Genomic DNA, 22129 nt, shown 5'->3' with positions numbered 1-22129 from the left:
GGTACTCTCCTCTCTTTGTGTGAGGTGCTGCCCATGTGGCAGGCCCCTCCCTCTCTCTTTTCTTCTGCCCACATGGCAGCCATGCTGCTGCTCATGTGTCAGTCTCTCAAACCCTAGGTTCACCCCCACCATGCTCTCCTCATATGGGGGCTTACAGATTGGGAGGTGACCTTTCCAACAGGAGATGGATCGGAGTATAGACAGGGGGATCGATAAAACTCTCCTTGGAGATTTGCAGGCAGTGATCTCTGTAGAAGGTGAGTTATACAGGTCCTACAGTTTAGAGTGGTAGGAGGTCCTCTATGATGACTTGGTTCAACTTATGATTGGTCAGTGGAGTGGATGGGGCCTCAAGGCTATACTAAAACGTGGTAGTCTATATGTAGCGGGAGATAGAATATCCTCACTCTCTCTCTTGCTCAATACTAAGTGCGACTGCAAGATGATGCACTCAATACACAAAGTGAGTTGTGGATGTGAGTGAGAGAATCAGAGGGAGAGAATGTAGTGGACCTCCGAAGAGGAAATAGATACAATTGAATAATGAATGCCGAAAGGCCTGAATACAACTGTATGAAGGGGCTGAAACCCTCATTGCAAAACTGGAAGACTAGACTACCTAGAGCAGGGCTGCCTGAGTGGCCGTACGGACGCCTGCGTGGCCATTGACCTAGTTGCTTGCGCTGGCACAAGCTAGCATGGCCACGAGCGTGTGGATGCTCGTGACACTGTCCATGTGGAGCCTCGACTTTCAAACTATCTACGTGTCCGAGTGTACCAACTCTTTTGATCCCCCTTTGCCTCTAGTGACATAAAAAAAATGGGACTAAAGGTCGAGTTTGGCAATTGTGGCATTCCCTTTGCTCCAACAAGCGTGCATAGCTGGTCTCATCATCCACATATAGCAGAATCAAGATCGGAGAATGAGCTAAAGGTGAGCCTGCTCCACCTGGTGTCATGTTGAAGGACTTGAGCTCATCAATGTACAGACTAAATAGGGTCGTTGATAAAGGACAACCTCGTTTGATCCCAATCGTGCGCCTTTGTCCACCTAGTCGTCATACTAACTATGCCAAATACAAGCTCATAGATTGTTTTGGATTGTCCACCCTAGATCTGTAGTTGCTTGGATAGTCGGGCCCATGGCACACTGTCAAATGCTTTGCAAAAATCCACAAGGCAATATGAGACTCTTTGCTTCGATGCCCTGGCCTCATCGTAGCATGGTCTACTTGGAAGCTTGCCTGCCCGCCCAACAACTCACACTTGGCAAACTGACGAACCTGAGTGTCAAGTGCTGATACATAAATCTTGGACATGACATGCCCAATCCATGGGATCCCCACCCTATGTATCGGGACAATGGTGTTAAGGGTCCATGTGTGAGGAAACCAGTGTAAATCGCTTCGTTAAATAGCTTTGCTAAGATGGAGATTATGTGCTAAGTCCATGTGCAATGTATTGAATGCATAGCCCCTCATGATCTTTGGCTCGGCTGAAGAGTGAAAAAGAGGTAGGGCGAAGTAACTGTGGAAGGTCTGGTGGTAGCCGATGAGGGATGCCATAGAAGGTGTGAAGGTGCATGGCGAGATGGTTGGCTCAAGAAACTTCCGCCACAATTACTTGGAGTTACTGCCTGATGTTCGGACATAGGGTTGTATACACCTATGTTTCACCTCAACGCTTCTAGCAAAATGTTGGGACTTTGAGAGAAAGTAGCAAATTGCGATGAAGGTGTCTCATGAAGATGTGCTCCTGATTTGGATCCATAAGGATCTGGAGCATAGGTTGCGGTGCTCCATAGAGATCATCCCATTTGAGAGATGATCAGCATAGAACTGCAACATTGTAGGATCCTCGCATCCTCCTTGTCACTCTAGTTGTGTCATGATAGGCTAACTTCCATTTATAACCACACTTTGGGTTCTGGTGAGTCTTTGTGTAGAAGGCAATATGTCGTCGTGTGTGTGACTCCGAGAACTTCTTTTGCTTTGACCACAAGGTTCCATTATAGTTCCAAATGGTGTAGGTCAAGTTTATTTAGGAAAACCCCCCAAGTGGTGGGGAAAACCTTTGCTATAGAAGACTGCTCAAGAGGTCACAACTTTGCTCAAGAGGCACTGGACTGAGATGCCAAAACACCAATGAGGGAGGGCCTATATGTAGCCCTAGTGAAACCGGCCTCTAATCACTCAGAGGGCAGTGGAACTAAACCTTTAATCACTTCAGCACTTATTTACAGCTCACAAAGCATATATCACAACCATTAACCATTGCATGATCACCATTTGGCATTTACCCATTTGTTCACAAACGAAACCACTAAAAAAGGGATGGAGGCTAGAATGCCCTTGCTCAACAAACATAGACAAGTGCACCCGATTGGCCCCAAACACCGTGGCGCCCCTTTCGGTATTTCTTTATATTTCATAGTGAAATGATTACAAGTTGCATCTGGCAGACCTTTCCTGCAACTGAGCACACAGCCCCAATTCACTGAGCCTTCGCAAGGCTCAAGCATAGAACACCATCACATAAGTGCACTTAACGCATAGGCTCAACCCAAAGTTCCGAGTGCAATTCCATTGGTTGTCCAGATGCAATCACAATGCACCCCAGCTGCACTCTCTTTGAGTGGTTTCCAAATGGCATTCACAAAGCTTTTTAAAGCTTCAAAATAAAATCAGCAAAGCACCCAACCAAAGACTGACTCATGTAGCACTGCCTAGGCACCTGTGAACCAAGAAAGAGGCGGCACACGAGGCCAACCAATAGCTTATGGCAAAAAGAAATTGGAGCAGCAAAATCACAAGTCACCAAGCCTTGAGAACTCGAACCAAGTCCTCAATGGCCAAGAGGACATAGTAGCCAATGCCCAATTGCATTCTTAGCCAAAGAGGAGTGCAAAGGCATGAAGAAAGAGCATTTACAAGAGCCGACCAGCAAGAAAGAGCATTTACAGATGCAATCACAATGCACCCCAGCTGCACTCTCTTTGAGTGGTTTCCAAATGGCATTCACAAAGCTTTTTAAAGCTTCAAAATAAAATCAGCAAAGCACCCAACCAAAGACTGACTCATGTAGCACTGCCTAGGCACCTGTGAACCAAGAAAGAGGCGGCACACGAGGCCAACCAATAGCTTATGGCAAAAAGCAATTGGAGCAGCAAAATCACAAGTCACCAAGCCTTGAGAACTCGAACCAAGTCCTCAATGGCCAAGAGGACATAGTAGCCAATGCCCAATTGCATTCTTAGCCAAAGAGGAGTGCAAAGGCATGAAGAAAGAGCATTTACAAGAGCCGACCAGCAAGAATTCCATTGAAAAATGCGAAAAGAAGCACTTTTGTCGCGGAGAAGAAGGAGTTCTTGGGCTCAAAAGAAGCGTGCTTCAGAGAGGAATGCATTGAGAAGGTTTTGAAGAAGTTTCATCGTCGGAAAGTTCTCCAAAACCGTAGTTACGCTGAAACGCAGAAATGGCGCAATTTAGGCCTACAACAGTGTTTCTCCTGTGCCAGATCCCCCGAAACGCGAAACGGCATCGAAACACGAAACACGGCCTGAAATGGCGATCCGAAACGCCGTTTCAAACCCGAAACGTGCCGTTTCGGGCATGACCTAAAAACAGGGACTAAACATAAAGAAAACGTCGCACGCCTTGTCACGTTTTTCTGCTCGCCTGCCTGCTGCTCTCCCCCACGATTTCTTGGCCCGCCTGGTTCTCTCCCGAGTCTCAGCCCTACGAGTGGCTGCTCTTTTGGACACCCGGCTTTGGTGAGCACATTTCCTTTCTCTATGCTTCTCTTGCCACAAACATCTTGCTGTTTTTTGGCTGCAACCATTGATTCTTGGCTTTTCCCTTTGAAATTTGATCTATTGCAGCTTGTACAAGACTCAAGTGCTCTTTTTGCTCATGGATATGGCTTCACAAAGCGTTGGCCCTCAACAAGAGAAGGAGTTCACCCAATCGGATTATTGGTGGAGCCAAGTTGATTTGGTAGGCAAGTATGACTCTAAGAAAGGAGGAGCTCGCAAGTTTAGATGCAGATGGTGTGGATTGGAGCGAGGAGGGAACCTTGATAGGGTCAAATGTCATCTTCTTGGCATTAAGGATGGGGGGATTGGGCTATGCTCCGTAATCTCACCACAAGAGAAAGAAAGGTTGCAAAGAGAGGTTGAAGTATTGCCCACTACAAAAAGGGCAAAGACAATGGCTTCCACTGGTGTAGGAGCTTCTTCAGGTGCTCATGCAGCACGTGTTCAGCAGGCCACTGCATTTCGGAGTCCTCTTCCCTTTGCTACTATGGCTTCTTCTTCTGCGAGTGCACATGGAGCTCTTGCTGATATTCGTGCTACATCTCGGTCTACTTCACATAGGCAGGGCAGTCTTTACACATCATGGCATCCGCAAAGGAAGGCACAAGTAGATGCAGCTGTGGCCCGATTTTTTTACTCCAATGGGATTAGCTTCAATGTTGCTAGATCACCCTACTTCAAAGAGATGGTGTCAGAAATCAAAACATTTGGATCCACATCTACCCCTCCCACATTTGATGCTTTGAGGGGCAAGCTTCCAGAGGATGAGGTGGTGGCAGTTAAGCAAGCTATTGAACCTATGAAAGAGAAATGGGTAAAGTATGGGGTAAGTTTGGTTGGAGATGGATGGAGTGATGTGCGAAGTCACTCACTAGAGAATATCCTTGCATATTATAGGGGATCTGCACTCTACATACACTCCATAGAGTGTGGAGTGCAACAAAAAACAGCACCTATATTGATGCAAATGTGGGCAGATGCAGTGGAATATGTGGGGCCGTCTAATGTTTTGCAACTTGTTTTAGATGGGGAAAATACCAATAAGGCAGCAGGTGCATTATTGGAGCAAAAGTATCCTCATATCCAGTGGAGTGCTTGTGTAGCACATTGCTTGAATAATTTATTGAAAGACATTGGCAAATTGGATTGGGTTAAGAATGTTATTGACAATGGAAAAGAGGTGGTTAACTTCATTACACGACATAATTTTTCTCTTGCTTTGTACCGTAAATTTGCCAACAAGGAGCTTTTGAAGTATGCAGAAACAAGATTTGCATACAACTTTTTGATGCTTCGTAGACTCCTTGAAATGAGACCTGCAATGAAACAAGTTGTGGCAAGCCCAGAGTGGGATGCATGGCCCACTTCTAGGCAGGCTCTTGGAATTTATTGTTATGACTTGTGCATAGGCAGTGATGAATTTTGGGCTGATGCATCTCACATTGTTGATCTATGTGTGCCTATCGTGAAGCTGCTTAACCGAGTTGATGGAGATATGCCTTTTCTTGGTAAGGTGTATGAGGGGATGGATCGGATGATTGAGAATATCAGAGAAATAGAAAAGGATCTCCAAAGGTTGAGAGAATTGGAAGAGTTGGCTGTGAGCAGATGGAATCAATATTACTCTCCCATCCATGCAGCTGCCTTTGTGTTGGACCTGGAGTTTCAACACAAGGCAAGTGCACAACAGAGTGGATGCAGAGGTTGTTCGTGGTTGGAACCTCACTCTTCAGACGATGGTGCCAACTCCTGATGGACGGCGGAGGATAAAAGACCAGCTTGCCAATTATCGCAATAAGGAAGGCATGTATGGATGGCGAGATGCATAGCATGATAGGTAATATTAACTCATTTTAATTTTCAGATTTTAGGAACTTGTAATTTGTGATTTCATACAAAATTAGAAATCTCAGATTTCGAGTTGGGGCTGTTACATGGTGGGAGGATTATGGAGCTGATTCCCCCGAGTTGCAAAAGCTTGCCATCCGCATTCTAAGCCAAGCTTGCACCTCCTCTTCTTGTGAGCGTTTGTGGAGTAGCTTTGCCCATATCCACACGAAGAAGAGAAATCGTTTGCGAACGCAACGGGCCAATGATCTTGTCTTTGTTAATGCAAACTTGCGTTTGCTTAACAAGATGAGACACGAGTATACGCATGACAAATATATTGGATTTCATAGCCCAGATGATGCCCACTCACCTGATGATGATGATTTGTTAGTAGAGGAGAATGATGATGATGAGGAGGAGGCAGAGGTTGAGTCTCAGGATGAGGATGAGCTTATTATTTGATCATATCATCCTCGATGTAGCCTTTTTTGGATTTCAGCTTTCTTTTTGTTACTATGACATTTGGGCTTTGAAAGCTGAATTACCATTTATGAATCATGATTGGTTTCTTAAATATCATGAATCATGAATCATTTTCCCATTTTGTAACTTGTTATAGGATTTATAAATTACCCCACCTTGCGTAATTGAAATTTGCATTGTGTGATTGGTTGAACAATGAAACTTGAATCTTCAAAGTTCAAAGTTACAATCAATATTAATGGTACTAGGTAGAGCTATAGCTTATTGTGTACTTTTTTTGAAGGTAGAGCACTCTAAATGTGTGTATGCATTACTCTAAACCCCCTTGATGACGTGGTGTTTTCCCATTTCACCCCCTCTCAAAAATCCCGAAACGTTTCCGTTTCCCGTTTCCCCATTTCCCATAACTCTGTCCAAAACTGAGAAAAACCAGTCAACTAGCGCGTGCGATCACTCGAAATTCAACAAAAAGCTGTAGCTTTGCAAGAGGAGAGGCCCATGCGGCTGTAGAAGCAAAAAAGCCACTTTTGCAAATTCGACCAGCAAAAGAAGTACTCAGCTTTGCCCGTTCTACCAAACACACGGAGGGAAAAGCATATCACTACGAAGGGGAGGCAGAGGGGAAGCTATCGGGCCAAACGGAAGTCAAGGAATCCAAACGGGTGAGGAGTTATGAAGAAAAACGGAATTCACCTGAAGGAGGCTGAAAAACCAGTCCAAAATCTCAACAAAGAGAGAAGATGAGAGAGAAAACTACACATGTGAATTTTAGAAGGCCCAGGAAGGTCGAGGAATGGCAAAGGAGCATGTAGAAGGCACTAGAGCCACTTGGAACTCTAGGGGGGCCACTGAAGGTACATGGCCCTCTAGGGGGCCCATTAAAAATGCGACATCATCATTTCCCAACAATCACTCTTTTAATTCCTTGGAATGCAGTTGGGCCTAGGGATTATTTACGCTTATGTGCTAGGCACCATGCCGCGTTTAATTACACATTATTAAGCCCACGCTTGGACTTTTAAAACCAAAGTTGTCACGGTCTTGTAGTACATTAAAGTACTTAAAATTTCACGCCCTCGTGACACCCAACCCCTCCCTGGTCGGTTAGTAGACTAGGGAGCCAACCAGCCTGGATGTGGGCTGACTTCCTGGTGGCTGACTTGCTCCAGCCTATAAATGGGGGCTGCAATAGGCCCATATGGAGGGCTGCCCTCCTGCCTATTGCAGGCCAGCTGCCCCACAAGAGGGCTGTTGTACGGCCATAGGGGCAGACCACCATGGCCCAAAGAGATGGCCACACAGGCCCAGTGCACCTCAATGGGGCTGATAGGTGGCAGCAAGCGGGCCCAGACAGACCCCCAAGTGGGGTCCTCTCTACCCTACTCCTCTCGACCCTACTCTACCCTCACGGGGGGCGGGCATAACCACAGCAAGGCCCTATTTCTGGACTGTCCTAACCGCATGGGGGGCAGGCACACCTATAAGCAAAGACCCTCACTCTCTACAATTACATCAGGAGACGTTGACCTCCAATAGTACCACCTCCAAATGGACTCAAAATGCAACCAAAAGTGCAACAATGGGCTGTACTTCGCCGAAACTGGCTGGAACAGGTCCAAAACTGCAAGTACAAGCCTCGAGAAGCTCCAAAAACAGTCCCAAACTGACAGAACTAGTAGATCCCTGCAACTGAGGTGACCAGCAGGCTGAAAATTGTTCTCAACGCAATAGAACCTCCCCCCTTTGTCATTAGTTGACTGAGCTAGCACGGAAATGCTGATCTTTATGACTGTTTTGTGTAAAACAGCAAGTACCACCTCCTAAACGCAACCAGAAGTGCAAATAATGGGTTGCACTTCAACAAAAGTGCCCGGAACAGGTCCAAAACAGCAAGTACAAGGCTCCGGGAGCTCCAAAACCAGTCTCAAGCTGATGGTACAACCTCCAAACAGCTGTGGTGTGTGAAAATCAGTGGAAAAATCCACATAAGACAGGTCGCCCTGCTTCTAAAGAGCTCTAGAGGCGCAAAAGACAGGTCGGATTGCTGAAAATGAGCTCCAAAAGAGAGGCGACTCAGTTTTGAGCCAAAAACCAGCAGAAAGCTGAAAAAAGCAGGTTGACCTAAACAGGTCTGAAATCAGTAATAAGATAGGCGATTTTTCTCTAGGAGTCGTCGCCCACTTCTAGATGCGCTGTAGGTGCTGGCTGAAGTAAAAAACGACCTAGTGGCTGAAAGTTTTCGCAACAAAAATGAAGTTCATGATGGAAATGAAGCTAGAACGCATGGGAGGCACGGGTACTGTTGTTGGAGCAAGGGGGAACTTGCTCTGATACCAGATCTTGGAAACAGAAGTGAGAGAATGGAGCTGAAGCAAGCTGGAATGAGATTGCAGCAACGTAAATGAAATACATAGCTAGGGTAGTCATAGAGCCAAAACCCTAGGATGACCTTAACGGGGGTCTACGATGTGTGGTGACTAATTCACCCACAAACTCAACCTCTAATTGAGTTTAGGGGTAAAAGACCCTAATAAAGGAAAAAAGAGGGCTAGTTCCTTAGTACATAACATTGGCCATTGCTTTAGAAAATATAGTATTTCTAACAATGTGTATCTAAGGGGGATGGGACCTTGGGGGCGAGAATAGAATGTGTGAGAGGGAGAGGGGGACAGAGTCGGAGAGTGAGGTGAGATGGGGGCAGGATCATTAGAAAGTACCTAGGCCTAGACAAGTCTCGAAGGGGGGGGTGAGAATGGGAGAGAGAGAGCAAATGAGAGCAAGAAGCAGTAGGGAGTGAGAGCTGAAAGCTTAGTTGCAAAATAGATGAGAGTGAGAGAGATACAATTGAAGGAGTGAGATAAGGTTTTGTCCTAGTGACAAAACCTTAGTAGTCACTAACCCTAGTTAGTGTACTAACTACGGTTAGGGGGAAAAACCTCTTAAAGAGGGAAAAGTGCCCCTAACTAGCTTATTAAGTTACATTGGTCACTGCTGAATTATATCTATAATTCTAACACCTCCCTGCAGTGCCAATGTCATGTACAAGGATATTAATCACCAAACGGATATAAGTTTAGGGCACTGCGAAATGCCTCAAACTTTTCACGTGGAAGTGCTTTGGTGAAAATATCTGCAACATTGTCATGTGTGGACACAAAGATCATACTGATCTCAAATGTGCAGCCATTGCAATAACAGATCAAATGGTGGTCATCCGGGATGTCGGAGCAAAAGTCTCCTCATAATCTATGCCCTTTTTCTGAGCATAGCCTTTGGCAACCAGCCTTGCCTTGTATTTGTCAATGGAGCCATCTGGCTTCCGTTTCACCTTGAAAACCCATCGTGTACCAATGGCATGTTTACTTGGTGGCAAGTCTACGACATCCCAAGTCTGATTTTTCTGAATGGACTGCAATTCATCGTGTATGGCATTCATCCAATGCACATTGTCCTTTGCTTTTTCGAATGTTGCAGGCTCCTCCTCATCGAGAAGAGTACTTGCATATGCTGATTCCACTGAATTAGCACCTTCCATGTAACATGTGTGGTGGGTTTTGGAGTCATTCTATGGCAATGATTATTTCCTTTTTAGCAATTCTTAATTTTGGAATCCATTCAATAGCTTATTGTAAATCAGATTTCTTGAGTTTTTGGATGCTGTATTGACTTGTGAAGTGTACTCAGGTTTATGGTAACAATTTGGAGATTCAAGCAATGGCAGAGATGTATAATCGACCTATTCATATCTTCTGTTATGGAACAGGTAATGAATTATCAGCAATTTCTCTCTGCATGTTTTACTCTAGGGTGTTAAGGAATTTGTTTTCACAGTCAGCCTGGTCCACAAAGGATCTTGAGCATGATGGTTTTGGTTTTAATGGTAAACAGAACCTCAAAATATATTCCAAGGGAGCTACCAGACAGATTTACCTCCCATTCGACTAAGTTACCATAGGGGAAATCACTACAACTCCTTAGTCGATCCTACTAGGTCCACAATTGGAGCGGGTCTTGGATTTGGAAGCCTTCATGGGGTGAGTTTGAAATTTATTTTTTGATGCTTTAATATAAGCCCACCAGTTTTTTGATTATATGTGCTGGTGTTGAATTAGATTGGCTTGATTTGCATGCAATCTATTTCTTAATGACTGAATTTTTTCTTTCATTAGGCTACATCATATGTGTGTGTGTGTGTGTGTGTGTGTATACATATATGTACATATACATACATACATACATACATACATACATATGTGAGAGAGAGAGAGAGAGAGAGAGAGAGATGTAAACTTTTGCGGGAGGCCTCTCGGGCCTATGAGACAAAGTACAAACCAAAAGTAACTGATACAAGCCGCTATGGGCTGAAGCGAAGGGCTCACTAAGGCCCTTGCTGAATGGTAAATTGCTAAGCTAGTGAACAAAATAGCAAAACAACATCAGGTGTTAGAGCTAATGCTCCGAGTACACGCACAAGCTCCATGTATCCAGGCACCATGGTGGCTCTTTGATGGGATGTAATTAGAGCTTTGCATATAAAGTAAAGCTGTAAAATGTTAGTTTCTTTCATTTTCTAATATAGTTTTATGCCATATGATGACGTGTCGTGTATAATGTGGCATTTCGGTTCCTGTTCCCCCGCGCCGTCTTCTCGAAATGTTTTCGTTCCGACACCCGAATTTTCGGAACGTTCCCGTTCCCTGGTAACTATGGCCTCCGGTCTCCTCTGAGGAGGGCTGAGATAGACCGGATCTCAATCGTGTGTACTCTAGTCACTCTGGGTGCTGCATGTGGTATGTGCACCTCTCGTCTGGCAGCATCACAGCGGTGGCTCTCACTGCTAATCCGTGATTCCCTCATCTCATCTAGCTCCTCCTCCTCAGTCTCCCCTGTAGCTGTGGCTCAGATGTATGGAAGTCTGTGACACGTGTATGTGCTCGGTCGATCTCGGTTACCTCTGGCATCATCCCCTGCTACTCTTTGGTTTGTTGCATCAATATATCTGTGTGTCGGTGCATCTCAATCAAAATAGAACCCAACACAAACCTGGTCAGGAAAATGGATCAACCGTGTAAGCGGACCCATGCCATGCCCCACCTAAGAGGCAGTGATACCGTCCTCGGATCTCATAATAGACTGGAGAGACACATAGAAAATGCTCCTTTGTCTTGACCTCCCCCATCGTGCATAGTATGTAGATCCTCTGCGCTTTGGGTATGTCTACAGCTATCCCTGCCTCAATCCTTGGTTGATGTGATGAAACTCGCAATTGTCTAGTGGCAATCCTCAGTGCATGTGAGACTCTATTATGTTCGGACATTTGTGATCAAGGGCTTGCTCTAAGGTGCATGTGTGCATCTAGTAGTAGTCACATGTTTGTGTGTGTGTGTGTGGTGAAGCACACTTCGTGCTATCTAGGACCATGACATAGGTGATGAGGCAGTGGAAGGTGCCCTCTTCAGGAGGTGCCAATGATTTAATAAGTCCCAATGATGTAGGACTGATTGCCTTTGATGTGGGAGAGGTGTCTATGATCTAGGCCGCCCTCTCTCCCACTCTATAAATGAGAGGCTTCTTTCTCACAATCAATAGAATACACTTTTGGATTCTTCTTGTGTTCTCAACTCTCGTCATGATGCATCTCTTCTCTCCCACCACTTCCCTACATGTGGTATCAAAGCTCTAGGTTCTAGAAAGCCCTTTAGCCCCCTAGTTGCCACATCATCATCTCTTACCATCTCTCTCCATATTTTCTTCCCTCTTCTGTCTTGATTTTTTGTTTAAGCTTATTCTCCACCGTTTTTGCACAATTTCTTGAGCCCTTTCAGCTATAGTTTTCCCTTGATAGGTGCACTTCTGGCTCAGAGGAAGTATAGAAATATCCTCTCTGTTGCCCGTGCCAACACTTATTTTGCATGGCGACCTCACGTTAAATTCTCCCTGCTGGAGACAAATTTTGCCCAACCCTTCTAGCTGCTGTTGGGCGACCTTTGAGGAAGATGTTGATGAATTTCGGACACCAATCCTCCAGTGGATGAGGAGAAATCAACAAAAAACCAGTCGGGCTTACTTAAGCTCTCCTGGGTGACATTGCGTCATTTTGCGGCCGTCGTTGCTGGTGGCCTTGGGTTGGTATACAAGTTCACTTTGGCTTCAAAAGCCCTCTCAAATTTGCTTTAGGGTGTTTGAATTGACGTCTCCACTTTTCTTTGTTTTTACACTACAGTTTTGGTGATTGGATGCTTAATGCAAGCTTGAAAGAGTGTTGAGGATGATTTACCGTCGGTAAACTTTCAGTTAATTATGTTTGTTTAAAATGCCTAGCTCTTGTTGCTCTTCTAATGCTTCATATGTGAAAGGAAAAGAAAAGAATAAGAAAGAAGCAGCTAGATATGTCAATAGAAAAGTGACAAAGCTTGTGAAGCAAAAGCGATATTGTTAGACTAGGATTCTCTGATTTAATTGCTTGCAATATGTCCTTGTATGGTTGAGATTTATAGCCATTTGTAAGACAACAGACACTACCTAATCATAAGGGTAAGACCCTCTCATGGCTACCTTTAAAATAGACAAATTCAATGGCCAAGGTTTCCATACTTGGCAAATGAAAATTAAATTTGTGCTTATGAAGGAGAATTTGTGGGATTTAGTCAAGTCAAGGAATCAGTCATCACAAGAGGGTGAATTCACCGCTACCAAAGGAAAGGAGAAGGCAAGTGACTCTACTTCAACAACACCAGCAGATGCTAAAAGGCTAGAGAAAGCCTACGTAATTATTGCATTAGGTTTGGGAGATAATTATGTGCATCATATTTCTAATTTGGAATCTCCTTATGAGGCTTGGCCTAAGTTAGATGTGCTATTTGGTGCTAGCTCTCATAACTCTAAATTGACTTTGAAGATTAAGTTCTTTGAACTTATGATGAATGGAGACTCTATTGCAGCTCATGTTAACACTATTAGGAGTCTTACGACACAATTGGCCTCAGTCAACTCTCCAGTCACTGAAGATGGTGCAATGGCTGTGCTCTTAAAGAGTATGCCCCAGGATTTTGACTTGTGACTACTTTGAAGAATCTTCCCCAACCAACACTAGAGAGCATCATCAGTGCTCTATAAGAAGAAGAGAGAAAGAAGACTTCAAGGAAGGTAGAAGATCAAACTCAAGCACTTACAGTGAAGCTCTCATCAAAAGGCAAGTACAAAGCATGCAAGCATTGTGGAAAGACCAATCATCTTAAAAAAGATTGCTATAGGATCCATCCATGCACTTATTGTGGTAAAAACAATCACTTTGAAAAGTTTTGCAATGAGAAGAAGAAAGACAAAGAAAATATGGTTGAAGAAAGAACTCCAAGAGCAAATGAAGAAAAATTTTTTTGTGGTAGATAAAAATAAAGATTGTGCCTTTTGAAGTCCAACATCTTAGAACTTTTGTCATCACTTGGTCATGTAGTCAATTTTGAGGTTCTCTGCCTGGAGTAGTATTCCAAAAAGAATGTTATGGTTATGTGTTGTGTTTGCCTCCATGGTACCTTCCATTATCTCTACCAGTCTCGGTGAGAGATAGTCAGTCCATTGTCTTACCCAGGATGAAAGGATGTACTTCTCCCGGACCCATTCGTTGAGATGAGTATCAGTATGTTCCGGAAGTCAACCTTCCACTCTTCCCAACGCCTAATGGCCGATTAATCCTTGTACATGCAAGGGAGATAATCTTTTTGGGGAGGGGGGTTCTATCCCATTTTTTGTAAACCTTGATCCTTGGGTACCCTTGCTAGCATGTGATCCTAGCCATAGATTTATCCTTGACCACCATGAGATGGAATGTGAAACTATGTGACTAGATGTCTCATTGACATATCATGAGGCAAACCCTTGAGAGGGGTAACGTTGGGACATTTGTGATCAAGGGCTTGCTCTAAGGTGCATGTGTGCATCTAGTAGTAGTCACATGTTGGTGTGTGTGTGTGTGTGTGTGTGTAGTGAAGCACACTTAGTGCTAATTAGGACCATGACACATGTGATGATGCAGTAGAAGATGCCCTTTTCAGGAGGTGCCAATTTTCGAGGAAGTCCCAATGATGTAGGGCTGATTGCCTTTGATGTAGGAAAGGTGCCTATGATATAGGACACACCTCTCTCACTCTATAAATGAGAGGCTTCTCTCTCACAATCAATAGATCACACTTTTGGATTCTTCTCGTGTTCTCAACTCTTGTCATGATGCATCTCTTCTCTCCCACCACTTCCCAACATCCTATTCTCGAGATACTGAGGTCTAATGATGAGACCATACTCTGAGATCCTCAGGAAGATGGAGGTGCAACCGTATGATACTGGTGGGATCAGCTCGGGCGGTGCATCCATGCTGTATTGAAAGGGGGGAACTCTGTCCCTCTAAATGCCGTGGCTATCAAACCATGTGGATACCCGTGCATACCATGCTATATCAACATCACTCTCTACCATTCATTTGGATGACTCTAGTGCTAGCCTTGGTAATCTCTACTGGGATAAGGCCTAAACTCTGTGGAGGAATGTCACTCTCGGAAAGATGCCATCAACATAGAGAGGGATCATGGCAAACTTTGTCTGTATGTTTTGATGGAGGACCGAGGGCTTACTTCGAATCATCTTAGATCCCATAGTCACCTGTAGCCTCTCAAATCTCTTCCACTCTATCGTTGGAATGTCACTCCCCCAAAAGGTGCTACATACATGGCAATTGGTCTCACCAGGGTGTCAAAAAGCCGATTCTTCGTCGGGGGATCCTGGAAGTGTGCTTGGAAGCACTACCTTTCGAGTTGGGCGAGATCACCTTGCCCTCATGTGAGTCGTGCTGTAGCTGCATGGGTCATCGTGAAGACTGGTCCTGTGAATACTTTCCCCAAATACGTGTAGGAGTGCACTATCTTTGCTAGCTTACCTCGGGACATGAAACTATGTCGACAGAGCACGGCTCGTGAGGTGTAGAAGATCATAATCTTGGTCTTTCTAAGGTTAACTGTGAAATCTCTCTCTCTCTCTCTCTCTCTCTCTCTCTCTTTGTGCAGAACACCTCTAGCGCCTCTAGACGCTTATGCAATCCCTTTGTTGGGGATGATAAGAGAGCTATGTCATCTGAGTGCAGCAATATCTGCACTATCAGGTCAGGCAGAACTGAACCCTCTCCAGCTAGGCGGTCTACAAAGGATGTAATATCAAGCCCGAAGAGAGTCTGTGAGAGGGGGAAGCCTTGCTTCACTCTGATAGTGCTCTGAGCTTAGTCAGATAGAGCTCCTAGGACACATACTCTCCCTCTAATGGACTCATATAGGCTCATCCAAGAGAGAGAGAGAGAGAGAGAGAGAGAGAGAGAGAGAGAGTCGTATTAACGTCCTCGAGAGGCCCCATGGGCCTATGAGACAAAGTACAATCAGTAGAATAACTCATACAAGCCACCATGGGCTGAAGCAAAGAGGCCTCGCGGGCCTATGGACACAATCACATAAATAACTTATGCAAGCCACTAGCGTTGAGGCAAGGGATCAAGGCCCTTGCTGAGGGCTATACTAGAGAAACTCAAGAGCTAGAACTCAAAAAGGGAGCAAGAGATGTGACAAACTATCAGCTATGATCCTGACACCATGGTAGCCCTCCAGTGGGACATGAAGATATCTCGTAATTTGTGTCTTTGAATAGGGACGAGATAGGCTGAACCTCCATCGTGCAGGCTTTGGTCAACCTCTTCCTTTATGTAGTATTGTGCTTATGTTGGACAAATGAGCAATGTGTGGTGTTTGCCCTTTGTGTTACGTCCAAGGCACATCTTGCATATAGTCTCTTACCTTGGGATATTTTTACATTGGCTTGTTTCCACCTGAAGATCATGCGAGTTGACCCTCATAACATTTTTTGTCTCCCATAAATCATCATGGCGTTAAACTTTCTTTTGTAGGTAGTCATCTTCTCCTTTGGAATCTACAGTATCCTGTCACTAACTTTGTGCGTCACTAGTTCTCTAATTGCCATGTCTTTGTCCAAAAGATTCAAGGCATTTATTTCCCAATGCTCCATCCAATGTGTCCCTGCTTCAGAGCAGCCTTTGTGTCTCATTGTTTCCATGGCCTTATGCTGGACTTCATTTTTAGGGATCTTAATAATTGTCGCAAAGTATAGGATTTGTTGGCATAGTGTTTCACCTTTTAAAGGAAGCATGCTTGTGGCAACGAATAATTTATGGGAAAGTTTTACCAAATGGTCTAATTTTAAGTAGTACATATTAGACAAATAACATTATAAAGAGTAAAATTTGTGCACCCTCAACTTGTCAGTCCTATTCAGACAATCCAAGTAACGTACATATTATACAAATAGCATTATAAAGAGTAAAATCTGTGCACCCTCAACCTATCACTCCTATTCCGACCATCCAAGTAATCTACGTTACCTACAATATTCATAGTAGTAGTATGCTTCATCATACTGCTTTCGCCCGTTTTCCGGAGTATGTGCCCCCATACATTGAAAAATGGAAAATTCCCATTAATTAGTTGTAGAGAATAGAAGAGGGGTGAAAAGGAAGAGGGTTGAACTAAGGGATAAAAGGGGCAAGGAGGAGTTTCAATTAAGAGGGACCACTTAAGAAGGGGCATTAAAGGGAGAGGGGAATAGGGACCATTTGAAGGGGGCTTTAAAGAAGGCTGCAAGTACTAAACGGGGAGGGGGAAGAGAGACCATTTATAATATTTTAGTTAGCACTAGGTATGCTCTTCCACTCTATAGCTTAGTGGTAGGGCTCACATGTGGGAAAGACAACATTGTGGGTTCGAATCCTACCCTCTTAAATAATGTGCACTTCTCTTAGACATAGCTTAAAATAAAATAAATTAACCCAAATAAATAAATTAATCCATGGACAAACATAAGTTTTTTAACCTCCATGCTCCAAAACAAATAGGAATAAAATAAAGTTGAGCAAGTATGTGCTCCCATACATTGATAAATGCTAGAAAAGTTCATAAAAAGAATCTTTTGATTGGAGATTTGAATCCTTACTTTGTTTTCCTATTGAGCATATAAAAGGAGAATTTGCTAATAACTTGAAAGAAATTTTCAAAGTAGCTAGGTCCCTTGAGCATCTCGAGATTATTACTTTACATACCTTCTTTACTAGAGGTTTTAATTTAGAAGGGAAGTTGACTCATCATAAGAGTAAAAAGGCTAGTCAAAAGAATCCTATGGTTTGGAGAACTCATCCAAAGGCTAAGAATATTTCTCCTTATCGTCTAGTGTGGAAGCCAAACATGATCCTTGTTACTTCTCCTCATTCCCTAATAATGATGCTAGAAATGTTGCATCTACTTCTAGACCGATGCATCATATTTCTTGTGATTTCCCTATTAGACACATTGCATGTGCTTCTAGATTGATGCATCACGTGTCTTGTGATTCTCTTTTCTTCTAAAACTTTCGCCTATAGAAAATATAGGAGAAGGTTATAGCTCCTTGGATCGACTTATGTTTTTGGGTTTTTGAAAGATATAATATTAAGGTTCTTTTTAATCTTCTTTGTACTTTGGAAAACTTCTCTTGTCAAGATCTTCATTTTAAGAGATCATTATTGCATTCAGTTTAAAGTATTGTTAGAGAAGTTTCTCAAGTCACTAGTTTTCGGTCTAAAAAGTGCTCCCATTTTAAGCAAGAGCTTATGAGAATATATTTACTTCTAATCTTGACGAGATAGGTTTAAGTTCTATATTGAAGACACCTCAAGTTATAAGTGCTCTTCCTCGTTGGGTTAGAGGTGCTTGGAAATACGTCGAAATTGTTGGAGTGCGCGGGTAGCGAAAGCGTGAAGATTTGCAGCAGAGGAAGTGAACAGGTGAGTGAGAGTGACAGAGAGAGTACGAGCTGATTTTGGGTGTACCAACAATGTGTTGGTACACAAAGAATAAGATGTATTTATACTTAGGGCCCGTAAGGGTGCATTCACATGTACAGCATAAATAATACACGTGTTTTATACACGGAGGTAAATAAAGGACCTTTAGCCCAACAACCTCCCACTTAAAGGTCCGGAGTGAACCTTTAACCAACTCCCACTAGTTGTATGCAATGCTCATGCTGAGCCTTGCCAAGACTTTTAGTGAGAACATCTGCAGGGTTGTCCTGTGTTTTAATTTTGGTCAATGTGATTTGACCATCTTCCAGAATCTGTCTGATAAAATGATATCGCACATCTATATGTTTTGTGCGTGAATGATACATGGCATTCTTAGCCAGATACACAGCACTCTGGCTATCACATCCCAACACTGGAGTACTCATAGACAAGCCAAGATCTGTAACAAGTCTGCTCAACCATATAGCTTCTTTAGAAGCTTCAGTAGCTGATATATATTCAGCTTCAGTAGTACTCAGTGCTACAATATTTTGCAACCTGGAACACCAAGAGACAGCCCCACCAGCAAGTGTAAAGACATACCCGCTTGTGGACCTTCGAGTATCCAAGTCCCCTGCCATGTCTGCATCACAATAACCCTGCAAACTAAGTGCACCCTGCCCATAGCAAATACACTTTCTTTGTATACTCTTCAAATATCTAAGAATACACTTGACGGCCTCCCAATGTGGTTTGCCAGGATTTGACATAAACCTGCTGACAACTCCCACTGCATGAGCAATGTCTGGACGAGTAGCCACCATAGCATACATAAGAGAGTCACAAGCTGATGCATAAGGGACTCCCTTCATAGCATTGGCTTCCATGTCATCTTTTGGGCTATTGGCTTTACTAAGCTTAAGGTATGGAGGTAAAGGTACTCCAAGAGGCTTAGCTTCAGCCATGTTAAATCTGTCCAGTACCTTTTCAATGTACTTTTCTTGAGATAAGAACAACAATTTCTGCGTTCTATCCCTTCGAATCCTCATGCCCAATATATGCTCAGCATTCCCCAATCTTTCATTGAGAAAGCTGATTTCAGCTGGTCTTTGAGAGCATCCAAACTGGTCTTTCTCTTTCCAGCTAACAACATGTCATCCACATACAAAACAAGTATGATGGGGCTGCCATCTGTATCCTTTTTCATGTACAAACAATGATCTGCATGGTTGCGTGTAAACCCATGAGAGAGCATAAAGGTGCCAAACTTTTTGTACCACTGCCGTGGTGCTTGTTTCAGCCCATACAAGCTGCGTTTTAGTTTACACACCAACTGCTCTTTTCCGGGAACCACAAAACCCTCAGGCTGTTTCATGTAGATCTCCTCATCAATGTCACCATGCAGAAAAGCTGTTTTCACATCCATTTGGTACAGCTCTAAGTCCAATACAGCCGTGAGAGCAAAAAGCACACGAAGTGTGGTCATCTTCACAACAGGTGAGAAGACCTCCTGGAAGTCAATCCCTTCCTTCTGTGCATACCCTTTGGCAACAAGTCGTGCCTTGTACTTGGGTTTCCCATCAACTGTCTTCACTTTGTAGACCCATTTGTTTGGAAGAGCCTTCCTTTCTTTGGGTAATGACACAAGATCCCAAGTATCATTAGCATACAGAGATTTAATCTCTTCTTGCATAGCTAGCTCCCACTTATTGCTGAATTTGCATGACTTGGCCTCTTTATAAGTAAGGGGCTCACCCTCATCAGTAAGCATTACATAATGCAAAGAGGGGTCATACCTTTGTGGCTGCCTTCTTAGGCGTGTAGACCTGCGTACCCAATGATCTACATTGTCAGGAATCGGGTCTACATCCGGAGGCATGTTATTTTCAGCATTTATTGGCTGCTGTAAGCCATTTTCAGCATGCTGTTCATGCTGTACAGCACCTTCATTTTCATTTTCAGCACCTGCATTTTGATAATCAGCAAGTCTATCTTGCTGTCCATGACCTCCCTGTGCTTCTATTTGCTGTCCATCATCATCTAGCTCAAACATAACCGGCTGATCTTCAGTTTCAGCCTGCGGTACAGCACCATGAGGCTCATCATTTGAAGTAATAGGTGGCTGCAAATTCTGAAATTTGACCTGTTTCATGTCTTTATCAGAGGCTACAGTACTTTTCAGCAACTTTGCCTCATTAAACACAACATTACGGCTGCGAACCATTTTCTTAGACTGAGGCAGCCACACTCTGTAGCCAAATTCACCCTCATCACCATAGCCCATAAACAGACCTTTGGTGGATTTCGGGTCAAGTTTATTCCTCTGCCCAACTCTAACATGCACAAAAGCATCACAGCCAAAAATCCGTAAATGGTCATATGAGGCCGGTTTGCCAGACCAAACCTCCTCAGGAATGCCATTATTTAAGGACCTGTTTGGAGAACGGTTGCAAATGTGAACCGCGGTTTTGAGCGCCTCTCCCCAAAATTCATGAGGGAGATTAGCAGTGGACAGCATGCACCGCACTCTCTCACATAGAATCCTATTGTATCTTTCAGCCACACCATTTGAAGAAGGGCTGTAAGGAGCTGTAAGCTCCCTCTTTATTCCATGTAAGTCACAAAAGGACTTAAACTCACTAGATGTGAACTCACCCCCATTATCAGTTCTCAAGCATTTCAGCTTTCTACCTGTTTGAGTGGTCACAAATGCATGAAAAGTTTTAAAAACAGCAAACACTTCACTTTTCTTTTTCAACAAATAAACCCAAATCTTCTTGGAACAATCATCAATAAAAGAGACAAAGTATGCAGCACCACCCATCGATTTTACAGGCATGCTACATACATCAGAATGCACTAAGTCCAAGACATTTGACTTACGGGAGACACCAGAGTAAAAGGAAATTTTCATTTGCTTGCCAAACTGACAGTCATTACAAAATTCAAGCTTAGAGCCTTTTCCATCAACCCTCTTCAAAGAGGCAAGGACATCAAGTCCTTTCTGGCTCATATGGCCTAATCTCTTATGCCATAGCTCCAAATGACAGCCAATTTCAGCAACTGCAAGAAACTTGCCATTCAAAGCTTTACAGTGCAGACAATATAAAGTTCCCTTCTTGGTTCCCTTAACAATCAGCATGGAACCCTTTTTCAATTTCCACAAACCACCACCAAACAATGTGGTGTAACCATGCAAGTCAAGCTGTCCAACAGATAGTAAACTCTTCTTGATGCCAGGCACATATCTGACATCTTTCAACACAAGTTCTTGCCCATTATCTAAAGACGAGTGTATGGTGCCAATCCCATCAATGCTGCAAGCATGATTATTTCCAAGGTAAACCTTGCCATAACAGTCTGCATCAAATGTAGCAAAACACTCCAAACATGGAGTCACATGGAAAGAGGCACCAGAGTCTACAATCCAAGTCTGAGTGACACCATCATCAACTGACAAAAGTGCATCAATCACATCAGCCTTGGTGATCTGCATATCCTGCATTTGACATACAAGGGCATCATAATCAACTGCACATAGTACATCAGCCTCTACATCCGAGAGCTCCTCTATGACCACACTGGAGGCCACATTGGCCTTTTCTTTGCCTTTGGCTCCCTCAGATGCATCTGTCTTTTCCTCTTTCTTCTTTTTGTCTCCTGCATTCTTCTTTCTCTCTTGTTCCTTCTTGTAGTACCTGCAATCAGGCTTCTTGTGGCCCTTCCGACCACACTGATAGCAAGCAATGTCACTCTTATCCTTTCCTTTGCTCTTGCTCCTGCTTCTCTGTCCAGCATTTGCATTTTTCTTTTCAGCCCTGCCTCTAACATTATAAGCTGAGTTGCTGCCTTCTCCACTAGACTTATGCCTAATTTCTTCATTTATGATCGACCCCCTCACACCATCATATGTGAGATTGGGGTTATTACTGAGAGATACAACCAAAGTCTCCCAAGAGTCAGGCAGTGTCATGATAAAAAAGATGGCCCTCAACTTGTCATCAAAGTTCAAACTTGCATCCTTGAGCTGATTTAAAATGCCAGTAAATGCACTCAAGTGCTCTGCTGCAGGCTTGGACTCATCCAGCCGCATATTCACCAACTTGCGCATTAAATGCACCTGATTTACAGGTGTGGTG

General features: G+C 43.7%; 1 protein-coding gene and 1 pseudogene across 4 annotated transcripts in view; both read left to right on the top strand.

Annotated features, from left to right (window-relative positions):
• Positions 1–22129, top strand: part of OTLD1 (OTU-like cysteine protease family protein) — a 71462-nt gene that overhangs the window by 40785 nt on the left and 8548 nt on the right. For all 4 annotated transcript variants that reach the window (XM_087371772.1, XM_087371768.1, XM_087371769.1 and 1 more), the window contains exons 5-6: positions 9812–9890; positions 10016–10161. In XM_087371772.1, coding sequence (XP_087227898.1) covers positions 9812–9890; positions 10016–10161 — 225 coding nt within the window. The remainder of the gene's footprint in view (positions 1–9811; positions 9891–10015; positions 10162–22129) is intronic.
• Positions 4209–6106, top strand: LOC147879611 (uncharacterized; annotated as a pseudogene).

Source organism: Dipteris shenzhenensis, chromosome 33 (genome assembly GCF_047967505.1).
Source record: "Dipteris shenzhenensis isolate YYH24624 ecotype China chromosome 33, Dip_SZ_1.0, whole genome shotgun sequence".
NCBI lineage: Eukaryota > Viridiplantae > Streptophyta > Polypodiopsida > Gleicheniales > Dipteridaceae > Dipteris > Dipteris shenzhenensis.
This window is presented reverse-complemented; position numbering and strand designations above follow the sequence as displayed.